Source organism: Phyllobates terribilis, unplaced genomic scaffold (assembly GCF_046119375.1).
Source record: "Phyllobates terribilis strain yellow unplaced genomic scaffold, ASM4611937v1 Scaffold_5__5_contigs__length_657084704, whole genome shotgun sequence".
Taxonomy (NCBI): domain Eukaryota; kingdom Metazoa; phylum Chordata; class Amphibia; order Anura; family Dendrobatidae; genus Phyllobates; species Phyllobates terribilis.
Genome location: NW_027362765.1, coordinates 63,776,302 through 63,792,432, shown reverse-complemented (window position 1 = coordinate 63,792,432; position 16,131 = coordinate 63,776,302). Strand labels below are relative to the sequence as shown.

The 16,131-nt window shown below is 43.7% G+C and overlaps 2 protein-coding genes across 4 annotated transcripts in view; one reads left to right on the top strand and one right to left on the bottom strand.

The window, feature by feature from the left end:
• Window positions 1-16,131, top strand: part of LOC141271971 (uncharacterized) — a 352,339-nt gene that overhangs the window by 250,474 nt on the left and 85,734 nt on the right. The window lies entirely within an intron of this gene.
• The window catches only part of LOC141272013 (gastrula zinc finger protein XlCGF66.1-like), a 36,662-nt gene that overhangs the window by 13,138 nt on the left and 7,393 nt on the right, over window positions 1-16,131 (bottom strand). For 2 of the 3 annotated variants that reach the window (XM_073682293.1, XM_073682294.1), the window contains one exon: window positions 14,101-14,207. The exons of the other annotated variant lie outside the window; for it this stretch is intronic. In XM_073682293.1, the coding sequence (XP_073538394.1) occupies window positions 14,101-14,178 (78 nt within the window). In that variant the 5' untranslated portion in view covers window positions 14,179-14,207. The remainder of the gene's footprint in view (window positions 1-14,100; window positions 14,208-16,131) is intronic. 3 annotated transcript variants of the gene reach the window in all.

The following is a 16,131-nucleotide window of genomic DNA, read 5'->3' as shown; positions in this document are numbered from 1 at the left end:
ATATGACACCTTTCTTTTGTATTTTAGGCAAAAAATATATACCGTATTTTTCGGATTATAAGACGCACCGGACAATAAGACGCACATAGGTTATAAAGGAGGAAAATAGGAAAAAAAATGTAAGCAAAAAATGTGGTCATGATGCACTGTTATGGGGGAGGGGGTCTGCTGCTGACACTGGCATTGGGGTAATGTCCCTCAATTCTGTTAATATCCTCCATCCTGGTATGTATGGCCCCTCCTTCCTGGTATAAGTGGCCCCCATCCCATCCTGGTATACCTGACCCTCATCCCCATCCTGGTATGCATGGTACCCCTTGATCCCCCATCCTGGTATGCATCATCAAGAAAAGAAGAAAAAGAAGGTACATATGTAAAAATGCGCACACCTCAATACAATAATAAATAAAATTACAAGCTTTATTAAACTTCTTTAAAAACACTAAAAAAGCACACACATGATTTCCAATATCAAAATACACAATCGGTGATACAATCAATATATATATTTTCCTCTAATAAATAGCATAAGTCCTTACATTATCTTGATATAAATGTCATATATAGATATCTCACAAAAAGTATATAAAAGTCACAATAGTAACTTAATCCTAGCTAGCGTGCAACTGGATCATACCATTAATACTTGATTATTATATTAGAATGGGTATGCACATCATATACCAATATTCAGCTACATCACAGAACAGGTTATATAAATCCAATTCTTATCATCAATATATATTGTGCACTCCTTGTCAGTGCCGTCGTAATATGTCTGCCCATGCCAAAACCCAAACCTGATCTATGAAGTATTTTACATGATCCAAGTGAAAAAAACTGCAGCCAGATCATAACATGCCAATAACCATATTGCCCCTACAAGAGAGCACATATGTGGATCTAGTGACAAACCCACCATAATAAATTCACCTGTACCGAGCTCAGGCCTAGTATATGAGAGATATCTTACATGACTTAAATAATTAATGCCACAATCAAATCATAGCACACCAATAGCTAAATCACCCCCTAGAGATCATGTGTGGATCCAATGACAACCCCACGCGTATCGCTGTGAAAACACAGCTTCATCAGGGAAAGTCTGTATAGAGTGAGCGATATGCCAAGTACATAAGCCCATAAAATCAAAGGAATTGAGTTACCGGTGGTCGCATCAACATGCTGGGAGCACAGGAAAACTTGTTTGTTCAGCGCCATGATAGACGCCTGGGCATGCGTATTACACATAGGAAATGACGTCACAGCCCCACCAGACCGTAACCAAGGATACCATTTCCCAGCCCTGCATCTCAGTCCCAGAAGCGCTGTCCACAGTGTGCACGCGCACTGCAAATAGGAACTATTCTCTCCCGAGAAAATTCTTAAAAGATGCCGTGGACATCAGTCTCTGATAGTACAGTAAGTATACAGGAAAAACACAAAATCTCATCATCCTTGTGATGAGTATTTATATATATAGATCCCTAAGTATGCAAAGTATTTTTTATGTTGCAACATAAATCTAAACGCATGCGCTTATGAGGTGTATAACTGCTTATTCCCATTATGACAGTAATTGTCATAATGTATATCACACATCATCAATTATTGTTGCTACAAAAAGATGGACCAAAAAGAAGCGATCCATCCTGGTATGCATGACATCCCTTTATCCCCCATCCTGGTATGCATGGCACCCCTTTATCCCCCATCTTGGTATTCATGACACCCCTTTATTCCCCATCCTGGTATGCATGGCACCCCTTTATCCCCCATCCTGGTATGCATGGCACCCCTTGAGCCCCCATCCTGGAATGCATGGCACCCCTTGAGCCCTCATCCTGGTATGCATGGCACTCCTTGATACCTCATCCTGGTATGCATGGCACCCCTTAAGCCCCCATCCTGGTATGCATGGCACCCCTTGAGCCCCCATCCTAGTATGCATGGCCCCCATCCTGGTATGCATGGCACCCTCTGAGCCCACATCACGCTGCCTACAAAAAAATAAAAATAAAACACCCATACTCACCTCCTCTCTCCTCCAGCGCTGTCCCGCTCTGCTGCCGACACTCTCACTGTGTGAGCCACGCATGGCAGGGCGCGCATGGCGTCCCAGCCATGCGCCCTCACACAGTGTGAGATGCTGTGCTGGAATAGTCACTGCTCCCCACGCCGGGACTCTGTGCGTGGGGAGCAGTGACCATTCAGTTTGTTCAATAGCCGGCACACTGTACCACAGTGTGAGACGCTGTGCTGGAATAGTCACTGCTCCCCACGCCGGGACTCTGTGCGTGGGGAGCAGTGACCATTCAGTCTGTTCAATAGCCTGCACATTGTACCGCAGCGCAGCTCCTGCTGCCGCTCTGTGGTCAGTGTGCTTGCTATTTAAGACCATGGATATTCACTACAACCCATGGGAGTGGGTTGTAGGGAATAATCATGAGCTTTGATAGAGGGCACACAGACCGCAGAGCGGCAGCAGGAGCCGCGCTGCGGCTCCAGTGTGCCGGCTATTAAGAAAAATGAATATTCATTGCTCTCCACGCCCATGGGCGTGGGGAGCAGGGAATATTCATTTTCTTTAGTAGTGGGCACAGCGTAGGCTGCAGCAGGCTGCTGCTGCCTCCTGTGCCCCGCTGATGCTCCACTGATCCCCCGCTGCCGCTCCTCCACACCCACGACCACGCATAGCCATGTGTATAGTATTCGGACTAAAAGACGCACCCCCCCACTTTCCTCCAAAATTCTGGAGGAAAAAAGTGCGTCTTATAGTCCGAAAAATACGGTATATTTTTTCATCTTTTACATTTTAAAAATTACAAAAAGAAAAATGGGCCGATGCAAAAGTTTGGGCACTCTTCATGGTTAGTACCCACTAGCACCCACTTTTTAAAGGATCACAGCTTATAAACGCTTTTTGTAGCCAGAAAAGAGTCTTTCAATTCTTGTTTGAGGGATTTTCAATCATTCATCCTTGGAAAATTCTTCCAGTTCTGTGAGATTCCTGGATTGTCTTGCATGCTCTGCTGTTTTGAGGTCTAGCCACAGATTTTCAATGATGTTCAGATCAGGGAACTTTGAGAGTCATTGTAAAACCTTCAGCTTGCACCTGTTGAGGTAGTCTATTGTGGATTTTGACATGTGCTTAGGATCATTAAACATTTGCAGAAGTCATCCTCTTTTCAATTTCAGCTTTTTTACAGATCGTGTTATGTTTGCATCAAGAATTTGTTGAAATTTCTTTGAATACATTCTTCCATCTACCCGTGAAATGTTCATCTTGCCATTGGCTGCAACACAACCCCAAAGCACAAATGATCCATCCCCATGCTTAATGGTTGGCGAGATGTTCTTTTCCTGAAATTCTGTGCCCTTTTTACACCACACATACCTTTGATCATTGTGGCCAAAGAGTTATATTTTAACCTCATCAGTCTACAGGACTGGTTTCCAAAATGCATCAGGTTTCTTTAGATGTTGTTTTACATACTTCTGACGCTGAATTTTATGGTGAGGACTAGTGATGAGCGAATATGTTCGAAATCCGATCTCCAAACTTAAGTTCGACACGAATGTGGCACATTCAGATTCGTGATCGGAAAGGCGAGCATTTTTTTTTGCTGTAACTAACGTGATACAGTAGGCTAGATCTGAGTTTGAAATATCTTGGAGCATATATTCTATGTTATGCAGGCCTCACCCTCAGTAAAAAAAATACTTTGTTCAGTTCCTAACGTCATACACTAGGGGACATCTCAGGGTGCCAAGGGAGGGTGACATCTCAGTTTGAAATTGTTCGTAGCATATCTCCTAGGTTATACAGGCTTCATCCACACTAAAAAATTACTTTCTTCTGTTACTAACGTCATACACTAGGGGACATCTCAGGGTGCCAAGGGAGGGTGGTTAAACGTGATGGAGGGGGGTTGGTGATACCAGAAAAACTGTTAGTGAAGGTGCAAGATGGAAGACGAAGAGGTGATGGGCGAGCAACAGTCAGAACATGAAGAGGATAATCATCCACTCTCTGTTCATGTTTGGTGGAAGGGGACGGAGGAAACAATCATCAGAATTACCCAGCCACGAACACAGCATGGGCTTGAACCTCATGGAAGAGCCCGACATATGAGTGCCTTCTAGCTGCACTATTTGCAACATGATCTCCGTATAGTTGATTTGAAATAGTGCTGACTACTGGGTTGCCACTCTGTTAGAGCCACGTTATAAGAGTAAATTTTGCTAGTTGCTTCCCACCCTGGAAAGGGGCCCGCGAATTCTGGAGTATCGAAACACGCTTTTACACAACCTTAAGATAGGTTTTCCCCAAGACAGCAGTGAGGCACACAGAGTGCATCGCAGCTCTACACTTCCAACCTCCAGCACGTCAATTCGTCAACGCCAAAATATTAGCAGCAGCAGTAGTGTAAGTGGCAGAGGCAATTTCTGTGAGTCCTTTCACACGTTTTTTAGACCAGCTTGTACATCAACACAACAGAGTACAAGTTTGACACGTGGTGAACGACTGAAGAGGATGGTGCACTCCTGATTGAGTCTCCATATGCTGGGTTGGTTGTAGTGGAAGAGGTGACGTTTCTAATGCTACTATTTCTACTGTAGTGAAATTGATGCCACTTCGCTAGTGTCTGCCACTAATTTTTGTAAATGTGGTGAATCCTGATTGGGTTTCCATCTACTGGGTTGGCTGTAGTGGAAGAGGTGTCTGCCCCCATTATACTACTTCTAATCTACTGAAATTGATGCCACTTTGGTGGTGTCAAGCCCTCATTTTTTAATGTGAACACTCCTGGCTGGGTCTCTATTTGCTGGGTTGGCTGTAGTGGAAAAGGTTTTGGTCTCCATTATAATAGTTATACTGTAGTGAAATTAATTTTTTGGTGCCGATACTGTTCTCCACACAGGGGTACACAAACATGATAAACTCAAAATTGGTTTTCAATAAACAACCATCAGCCACCCCATCAAACACATCTGCTGCTTCTTCCTCCTCCTCTGTTACCGTGCCAAGTTTTGTCACACAGGTCTCCGACCGTAGAACCTCCGGTTGTATACCTGCTCCACTCAGGCTGAGTGAGAGTCCGTCAGCATTAACGGAAGCGGACATGCCTGCTGTGTTTGTTTCACAGAGCATACCACATATTTCTTAATCCACCATAACATCTTCGCCTACACCTCACTCACGGTCCAGCAGTTTGTCCAGTTCACCGTACTTCGCCCTCTCTCAGCTCTGCAGCCAGCCCTTGGTCCCGCAGTTGTGGTCATGTAAAAGTTTGTTTCTTCCTACACATTACAAAGCTAAGAGGTTGAACGCCACCATCTCCAATATGTTGGTCACGATAATGGTGGTCTTAGGCCCTAATTTTTTAAAATGTGAACAGTCCTGATTGTGTCTCCATCTGCTGGGTTGGCTGTAGTGGAAGAGGTTTCGGTCTCCATTAAACTACTTCTACTCTGGTAAAATTGATGCCACTTTGGTGGTTTTAGGCCCTAATTTTTGGAAATGTGGAGAATCCTGATTGGGTCTCCATCTCCTGGGTTGGCTGTAGTGGAATAAGTGTCGGTCCCCATTATACTACTTATACTCTAGAAAAAACAGCAAAAAAGGGCAGCAGAACTAAATGCACTTCCAGGGTGCCGCAAATCCACATAAAGATGGCGGCTACACAGGTGGAAAATACTCCATTTCATGGAGGGGGTGACTGCTTAGTATTTGAATTGCACACTGAAAGGCTTGTATAGGGTGCTGTTCACACTAGGGTAGAGCACAGTATCCGGCTTACAGCCTATTAGTTACGCCCATACTATTAGATTAGGTGGGCTGCCTGGTACTATCCAAGTGCATCCCATGGGAACAGACACCCCAGTTTACAATACCAACACTGATGGTTCTGGCTGCATCCTGGAATAAAAAAGTGCAAAAATACATATATAGAATATATGAGGTATTAGTTGATATTTTGGCCAAAATACGTAAGCTCGTAACCCACGAGCGACAAGGGTCCTCATGCTTACGAGCCCTACTCTAAACACAAAAAGCAAAGCCACACTAAGAAGAATTAAAATTCCCTCAAAAATTCAAGAAAAAATAGCAAAAAAGGGCAGCAGTGTTTACCTGCCCAGATCTTCAGAAATAAATGCACTACCAGGGTGCAGCAAACCCACATAAAGATGGCGGCTACACAGGTGCAAAATACTGATGAGACAATCACTCACAACCTACCATTTCATGGAGGGGGTGACTGCTTAGTATTTGAATTGCACACTGAAAGGCTTGTATAGGGTGCTGTACACACTAGGGTAGTGCACAGTATCCGGCATTCAGCCTATTAGTTACCCCCATACTATTAGATTAGGCGGGCTGCCCGAATACTATCCAAGTGCACCCCATGGGAACAGACACCCCAGTTTACAATGCCCGCACTGATGGACCTGGCTGCATCCTGGAATTTTAATTCTTCTTAGTGTGGCTTTACTTTTTGTGTTTAGAGTAGAGCTCGTAAGCATGAGGACCCTTGTCGTGGGTTGCGAGCTTACGTATTTTGGCCAAAATATCAACTAATACCTCATATATTATATATATGTATTTTTGCACTTTTTTATTCCAAGGTGCAGCCAGGCCCATCAGTGCGAGCATTGTAAACTGGGGTGTCTGTTTCCATGTGGTGCACTTGGATAGTATTCGGGCAGCCCGCCTAATCTAATAGTATGGGTGTAACTAATAGGCTGTAAACCGGATACTGTGCACTACCCTAGTGTGAACAGCACTCTATACAAGCCTTTTTGTGTGCATTTCAAATACTAAGCAATCACCCCCTCCATGAAATGGTAGGTTATGTGTGATTGTCTCATCAGTATTTTGCACCTGTGTTGCCGCCATCTTTATGTGGGTTTGCTGCACCCTGGTAGTGCATTTAGTTCTGAAGATTTGGGCAGGTAAACACTGCTGCCCTTTTTTGCTGTTTTTTCTTGAATTTTTGGGGGAATTTTAATCCTTCTTAGTGTGGCTTTGCTTGTACTTATACTCTACTGAAATTGATGCCACTTTGGTGGTTTTAGACCCTAATTTTTGAAAATGTGAACACACTTGATTGAATCTCCATCTATTGGGCTGTCTGTAGTGGAAGAGGTTTCGGTCTCCATTAAACTACTTCTACTTTGGTGAAATTGATGCCACTTCGGTGGTGTTAGGCCCTAATTTAAGGAAATGTGAACACTCCTGGTTAGGTCTCTATCTCCTGGGTTGGCAGTACTGGAAGAGGTGTTGGTCTTAATTACACTATTTATACTGTACTGAAATTGATGCCACTTTGCTGGTGTCTGCCACTAGTTTTTGGAAATGTGGAGAATCCTGATTGGGTCTACATCTACTGGGTTGGCTGTAGTGGAATAGGTGTTGGTCACCATTAGAATAGTAATACTCTATCTACACCAAAGAATTAATATCAATATTGTTTTCACAGGGGTACACATGATAAAATATAAATTTATTTTCTTTCTACTGTGGAATATAAAACAGTCTATATTTCATCTTTTAATTCTTTGGTGGAGATATTGTTCTTCACACAGGGGTACACAGACATGATAAACTCAAAATTGGTAAAGAAAGCAGACTACATCTCAGCTTAAAATTATTTGGGACAAATATTGCTCTCCATACAGGGGAAAAAAAAAAAAATGGGTCCGAGCAGCTTCCTGATCCTCGTCCCCAGAATTTAACCCCGGGGGGGGGGGGGGTGATCCGGATGAGACTCAGATACGTGAGGGTGATGCAGACTGTACTGTGCTGTCAGGGCAAGCAGAGAAGTGACTGTCAGGGCGAGAAATGGGATGACACATTGGATGATGATGAGGTTGTGGATCCCACTTGGTGTGAACCCAGAGGCACGCAGCTGAGTAGATCATCTGAGGAGGTGGAGGAGGAGGAAGACTAGGAGGTTACGTTGCGTCCTAAGGTGCACACACTAAGTAATGTAACCGCAATGAGCACTGTTTCCTTAGCCACAACTGTGGCTGTGGCCAGCAGTGGTCGCGGGTCTGCAGCTCGCAGGGGTGGCTAGCGTTGCCTAGCCTGGGCCTTTTTTGAGAGTGCAAAGGATGAGCCAACTCACATTATCTGCAAACTGTGCGAGAAAAAACTCAGTAGAGGGAAAAAGTGCAATAATTTGACTACTACATACATGAACCTTCACATGCGCAATCAACATGCTTTACACTGCCAATCTCACTACGATAAAATGCGGACCAGTGGACCTCAACAATCATCAGCCGCCCCATCAATAGCATCTGCTGCTTCTTCCTCCTCTGTTATCGTGCCAAGTATTGTCATGCAGGTCTTTGACCACAGAACCTCCGGTTCTTTACCAGCTTCAGTCAGGCTGAGTGAGAGCCCGTCAGCTGTAACGGAAGCGGACATGCCTGCTGTGTTTGTTTCACCGAGGACACCACATGTTTCTCACTCCACCGTAACAGCTCCGCCTGCACCTCACTCATGGTCCAGCAGTTTGCCCACTTCACCGTACTCCGCCCTCTCTCAGCAATGCAGCCTGCCCTCGGTCCCATAGTTGTGGTCACATAAAAGATTGCTTCTGCCTACACATGACAAAGCTAAGAGATTGAACTCCACCATCTCCAATTTGTTGGCCCTAATTTTTTGAAATGTGAACACTCCTGGTTGAGTCTCCATCTGCTGGGTTGGCTGTAGTGGAAGAGGTGTCGGTCTCCATTATACTAGTTCTACTCTAGTGAAATTAATTCTTTGGTGCAGACATTCTTGTCACAGGGGTACACATGATATAATCAAAATTTGCTTTCTTAGTACCGTGGTATATAAAGCAGGCTATATTTCATCTTTTAATTCTTTGGTGCTGATATTGTTCTTTGTACAGGGGTACACATTAGTAATGAGAGAGCACTAAATGTGCTCAACTTAGTGGTTCAGCGGTTTCTCAAAACCTACCCAGATCTGCCAGAGCTGCTTGTGAAAGTACAACGCATGTATGCCCATTTCAGCAAGTCAGCTACAGCTTCCGCCACCCTGGCAGTGCTTCAGCAGCATTTGCAGCTTCCAGCTCACTGACTGGTGTGCGATGTCACCACACATTGGAAATCAACGTTGCAGATGTTGGGAAGGATTTATGAGCAGCAGAGAGCAGTTGTTGAGTACCAGCTTAAACACGCCCGTCGGAATTGTGGTCAGCTTCAGCATATAACAGCTGGTGAGTGGGCATGGATGTGTGACGTGTGCCGTCCTCCAAAACTTTGAGGACTCCACCAAGATGGTGAGCGGCGATGACGCCATAATTAGCATCACCATCCCGCTTCTCTGTCTACTGAAATGCTCAGTTAAAGAGGAGGCATTGCAGGCAGAGTAAGGAACTATACAGGGTGATACTACACAGCCCAGCCTCATTTCAATGCGGATTGGGTGATAATGAGGAAAAGAACATGGACAATCTTCCTCTTGGTGAGGACAGGGAAGTCTTGGCTGTTTTGGAAGTCTTGATATCCCTCTTTCAGTCTGTGGGAAAGCTGTATGATTTTTATTAATGATGACCTTGAGATGCCTAAACCGTGGCTTTGCTTATGCAAGTTATTTCTCAAAACGCATTGCAGATCAGGCCATTGCCCAACTCTGTAGTCATGAAATTCAAGGCGCAAAAAAAAAAAAAAGATCTTTGTGTGTCGATGCACCACCAAGAAGTGTGAGCTGATGTTGGACGGGCTGTCATTGCTTATGGAACAAGCTGCATTACAGGACTTTCCTGGGAGAAATGACAACCGGAGTAGATACGGTTTCCCTCTATGCCAGTCCTTTCACTGAGCTAAAGAATATGGCTGAGGTGAAATACAATTGTCACCGAGAAGCAGTGTAAGACTGAAGAACATTGGGCCCACCAGAGGATTTGAATTTGAGGACCCACCTTTCTCCCCTGCTCAAGAGTCCCATAGCAGCTGCAAGGTTTGCACTATGAACTCTCCTGAAGGAGAAGACAGGACTCACCGGAAGAGTCTCCGCGGTTCTCTGGTGGGCCCGTCCAACCCTGCCGAGAAGCAGCCCTGGCTAAGAAAAGTCTGTGTGAAGGTTCCCGGACACTCTGGCTGCTTTTTTACTGTGGACTGGCTCCAGCAATCTATAAGATTGCAGTCTATAAGATCCCTTAACTGGCTCCCAGTTGCCCAGCGTATCCATTTCAAACTACTAACACTGACGTATAAAGCCATCCATAACCTTTCTTCTCAGTACATCTTTGAACTAATCTCCCGATATATTCCCTTAAGTAATCTCCGGTCCTTCCAACACCTCCTTCTCTCCTCCACACTTATTTGTTCTTCACCCAATCGCCTCCAAGACTTCTACCAAATATCCCCCATACTCTGCAATTATGTGTGTCCGATTAGCCACCACATTTGGATCCTTCAGACAGAACCTGAAAACCCATGTCTTCAAGACAGTCTGCCATTGCCTTGCTGCCACCTCAACACCACCGGAGCTAATGCAACTCCACAGCCTACTGTCTCCTTCCCCACCATCCTGTAGAATGTAAGGCTGCAAGTGCAGGGTCTATAAGACTTAAGATGTAATATGGCACCTGGGCAAAGCCCAGTTATGTTCTCCCTCTGATATCTAACAATAACAAACAGGTCATGTCTATTAGTTTGGTTCTCCATCTTCTGGTGTCTAGTGGTTTAATTCTCCATCCCCTGGTGTGTAGTAGTTTAGTTCTCCAACCCTAGCTGTTTAGTAGTTTATTTTAGTTTTCCAACCCCTGTTGTATATTAGTTTAGTTCTCCAAGTTCTGGTGTGTATTTATTTCGTTCTCCAACCCATCCATGCCTAACCCGGGGGGTTAACGTCTGGTGACGAGGGTTTGGATTCTTCTCGGACCCTACTTCGTCCATGCCCTCATCAATTTTGGTCATTGCTACACATGCTTTCCCCCTCTTGAGTCTGTGAAGCTTTGGCCCGGAATAGAATGTGTGAACAGCTCTGCAGACTCTCCCATCTGTGCTTCCCCACAGTCAGTTGGGCAGTTGGAGAGTGGGTGAAAACAAGGGTAATTGGGGTGCCACCTCTGAGTACAGCCTTGAGGATTCTCTAAAACTTAACTTTTACTTGTTATCATAAAATATTGGCCTTAATTGCCATAAACCCAAAAAAACGTAACCAAAATGACCCTACTAACCTCGGGACATTTAAGAACTATATATAACAGGCATAATAAACTCATATCTATAAATGTCATATCTCTTCACATGTAATGTCCGGACGGTTAGATAATATACATAATCATAAACAAGTGCTCAAAAATAACAAAGAAGGAAAATGTGTGGATTTCACCCATTTCGCTGGTATGCATTTCTCAGGGATAGTTGTCCATGTTCATAAGTTCTTTTTCCTGGACAATTCTACCTTGTCGTGCCCTGGTAATGGCTCATATCCTTACAAGGACAGTACTCAAGTATACTTTCAACTTAGTCCCATAAAACCCTTCCGTGGCGTTTCTTTCTCCTTTCGGAGAAGTCATCAGGGGAGTATGCTAGGCATTTGGGAAGGCAAGGGTATTATATAGAAAATAAGTGACTGTGCATAAAATGGGCAAAAGTGCTTAAAAACGCCAAAAGAGCTTCCTCACTGTGAGAAAGCTCTTTTGGGGTTTTTAAGCACTTTTCTTTTCTGGAGCACATGTTCTTCCTGGCCTTCATCTACAAGGCATATCGCTGTGCGACTGCCAAAGAAAGGGAGTGGAGTCCAGCCAAAGAAATGGAGTGGAGTCCAGTAACAGAAGTTTTAAAAGTGCTGCACAATTGCTCACTGCAGCAAAATAAACCTACTTCTCATCTCTCATATCATACGTGTCTCACAACCCTAAACACCTATTCAGTACTTTCAAGTCTCTCCTCTGTTCACCAGCTCCCCCTCCCTCTCCTCTCATCTCAGCTGAAGACAGCCTCATTCTTCAAGCAGAAGATTGACAACGTAGGGCTTAAAGTCACAACAGCCCCTTCTCATAACTACTCAACTCTCCTCCTTCAAAACCAGCTTCTCCGCCATCACGGAAGATTATCTTTACTCTCCAAATCACATCTCACCACCTGTGAACTTGACCCAATACCATCCCACCTCATTCCAAACCATACCACAGTCTTCATCCCAAGCCTAACCCTCCTCTTCAACCTGTCACTAACAAACATACCTCATAATTCAAATATACCTCAATCACACCCATCCTCCAAAAGTCCTCCTTTGACCCATCCTATGTCTAGCTATTGCCCCATCTCACTTCTCCCCCATGCCTCCAAACTACTGGATCAACATGTCCATTTTAAACTGTCCTCCCACCTCTCCTCTTGCTCCCTCTTTGACCGCTTACAATCTGGCTTCCGACCGCACTATTCCACTGAAACTGCCCTGAAAGTCACCAACAACTTATTAACTGCCAAATCCAAGCAAGACTACTCTGTTCTCCTCCTCCTAGACCTGTCATCTGCCTTCGACACAGTAGACCTTTCCCTCTTACTACAGACTCTCATCTCTCGGCATCCCAGACTTGGCTCTGTCTTGGATCTTTTCATGCCTAACCGACAGGACATTCAGTGTCTTCCACTCACACACCACCTCCTCATCTCACCCCTTATGTGTTGGTGTCCCCCAAGGTTCAGTTCTAGGACCCTGCTCGTCTCCATCTACACCTTTGGCCTGGGACATATCATAGTCTCATGGCTTTCAGTGTCACCTCTATGCTGATGACACACAGCATCTGAAACAACGGATACTGAGAGCCTGTGCTAACATTTCTTCTGCGGTGTTGCTATCAGTGTGTCAGGAGTGAGAGAAGAGGGTTGCATTGACAATCCAACACAATGGGCAGCACTTTGAACACATTTTATAAGTGCTCATAAAAACTTGTAAAAAAACTCATGAAAGAATAAAGTTACATTAAAACCAAGCACACCATTGTTTTTCTTATGAAATTCTCAATAGGTTGGATGTGTCACATGACCCTCTTCCCATTGAAAAAAATAAAGTTGGATCCAAATGGCCAACTTCAAAATGGCCACCATGGTCACCACCTATCTGGAAAAGTTTTCCCCCTCCCATATACTAATGTGCCACAAACAGGAAGTTGATGATATCACCAACCATTCCCATTTAATTTAGGTGTATCCATATAAATGGCCCACCCTGTACAATAACTCCAGAATCTGCTAATTCTTTCGGGAGGTCTTTGGCAGTCAAGTGGGAGTTCTGATTTGCGTCTCTAGCAATCCTAGGATTAAAGTTAAATTAAAGTTTGCTTGGTCTTCCAGACCTTATCTTGGCCTCTTCTGTCCTGTTAACTGCCATTTCTTAATTATATTTCGAACTGAGGAAAGGGCAACTTGAAAACGCTTTGCTATCTTCTTGTGGACTTCTCCTGCTTTGTGAGCCTCCACCATTTTCAGAGTGATAGGCAGCTGCTTAGAAGAAACCATGCTGCTATTTTTGGCACAAGGTTAGATGAGGATGAGCTTTTATAAAGCTGGGAAATTTGCATCACCTGGCCTTTCCTAATGGTGGTAGTGAACAGCCCATAACCCTGTCAGGCTAATTAAGGTCTGAAACTTTGGTCAAAGTTATCTGAGCACAAAAATCTCCAGGGGTGCCCAAACCTTTTCATTTGCCCATTTTCCTTTTTGTAATATTTAAAATATAAAAGATGAAAATATATATATATATATATATATATATATATATATATATATATATATATATATATATATATATATATATATATATTTGCCTAAAATACAAAGGAAAAGTGTTATCTTTAACTTTAGGCCTTTTAGAGATCATTTCATCTTCAACTTGCTTAACTGTTCACAATAAAAGTAATTTTGACCAGGGGTGCCCAAAATTTTACATGCCAATGTAATTTTGTACAAGCTGTCTGTGTAAGGTATACAGTTTTAGGATTTCTTAGCTTTGTTTCATAGCATATCGACATTTCTATATGTTTTTTTTTTTCAGATATGCCTCGTTCTTGCATTAACAAAGCAGATAGTATTTGCTACATTTGTAAACCTGACGGGGCACACCTGTGAAGTGAAAACCATTTCCGGTGACCACCTCTTGAAGCTCATCAAGAGAATGCCAAGAGTGTGCAAAGCAGTCATCAAAGCAAAAGGTCGCTACTTTGAAGAACCTAGAATATAAGACATATTTTCAGTAGTTTCACACTTTTTTGTTAAGTATATAATTCCACATGTGTTAATTCATAGTTTTGATGCCTTCAGTGTGAATGTTCAATTTTCAAAGTCATGAAAATACAGAAAAATCTTTAAAAGAGAAGGTGTGTCCAAACTTTTGGCCTGTACTATATATCATTCAGCTACGTGGTTTAATCGATGATACTTTAAGGTCATCACACTTACTTTAACAGTTTATGATCCATGTTGAGTTGCCAGTCTGTTTTCTTTATGCTGTTTTATTGTCTCCTGTTGTCTTAATCTAGTTGATTGATTGCTAACAAGTTAAATCTGTGTAGATCTTAGCAGATACGTCGCTATATATTGAGACATAGTCAAGAGACAGCACTTATGCGGGGGGCATTTATGCATACTTTATCGAAGTGCCATAGTTTATCAAAGTGTCTCGGCAGTTAGATATGGCAGTTGGACAGGGCAGGAGACAGGTAAGACATGCAAGACAATTAAACAAACTTGCTTCCAGGTCATCTGTTTTGCAAACAGTATTTACCATTTGTATTTGTGCCATTTACGTTCTGGCTGCTACAATCATCCACATTCACCGTTCTCCCACAAATTCTGCACACTTCATCCATATTAACCCCTCTCTCCTCTCTTCTCCTATGTACAGCTGTCATGCTCTCTTCACAATGTTATACCACACAGATCCATTCATTCCCATCATGCAACACATGAAACGCTCTCACAAATCACTCAACCATCTGCTCACTCTCTGTATCTACTTCTCTTAGTCGTAGGTGATATTTCTCCTAATCCAGGACCCTCCAGTAATAATAACACTTACTTTTTCCCTGTTACATTCCGAAACTTTGCTAATCTCATTAATATTCCCTACATATCTTCTGTCTCATTCAACTGTGCCCTTTGGAATGCGCGCTCAGCATGTAATAAACTCTCTTACATCCATGACTTTTCCTCTCTAATACCTTCAACCTTCTTTCTCTCACCGAAACCTGGATCCAGCAGTCGGACACCACCGCCGCTGCAGCTCTCTCATATGGTGGCCTACACTTCTCTCATACCCCGAGATCTGACAACAAATCAGGTGGAGGTGTTGGTCTGCTTCTTTCAACAAAATGTACTTTTCAGGTTATCCTCCCAGTACCCTCCCTTATCTTCCCTTCTTTTGAGGCCCACACAGTCAGACTCTACCGGCCCTTCTCCCTGCAAGTGGCGGTTGTCTATCGCCCTCCAGGTCCCTCCCGTCAGTTCCTGGATCACTTTGCTGCCTGGCTTCCAAATTTTCTATCCTGCGACATCCCCACTCTAACCATGGGAGATTTTAACATCCCAATTGGCGATTCTCTTTCCCCATCTGCCGCTCATCTTTTATCGCTAACCTCCTCCTTCGGCCTTTCACAGCTTGTTAATTCTCCTACACATGAAATCGAGGAACACATTGGACCTGATTTTCTCCCGACTTTTCTCAGTACATGACTTTACTAACTCTCCCCTTCCACTCTCTGACCATAATCTTCTTTCATTCTCTGTCAAGAACCCCCCACTTTTCACACTTATAGAAATATACGCAACATTAACACCCAGAAATGTATGAAAAAGTGGCAATCATTGGACCCAATCTCCTCCCTCTCATGTCCCGACTCTGCATTGAAGCATTATAACGAAATATTGCTATGTGCCCTGGATGAAGCCGCACCTCCTACACAAAGAACAATTTGGCATAGACTGCGGCAACCCGGGCACACGCCTCAAACACGTTTTCTCCAGCGGTGCTCCAGGTGCGCTGAACGGCTGTGGAGAAAATCTAATCTGCCCGAAGATTTCCTCCATTATAAATTTATGCTGAAAACATATAACTCTGCCCTTCACCTCTCCAAATAAACCTACTTTAACAACCTC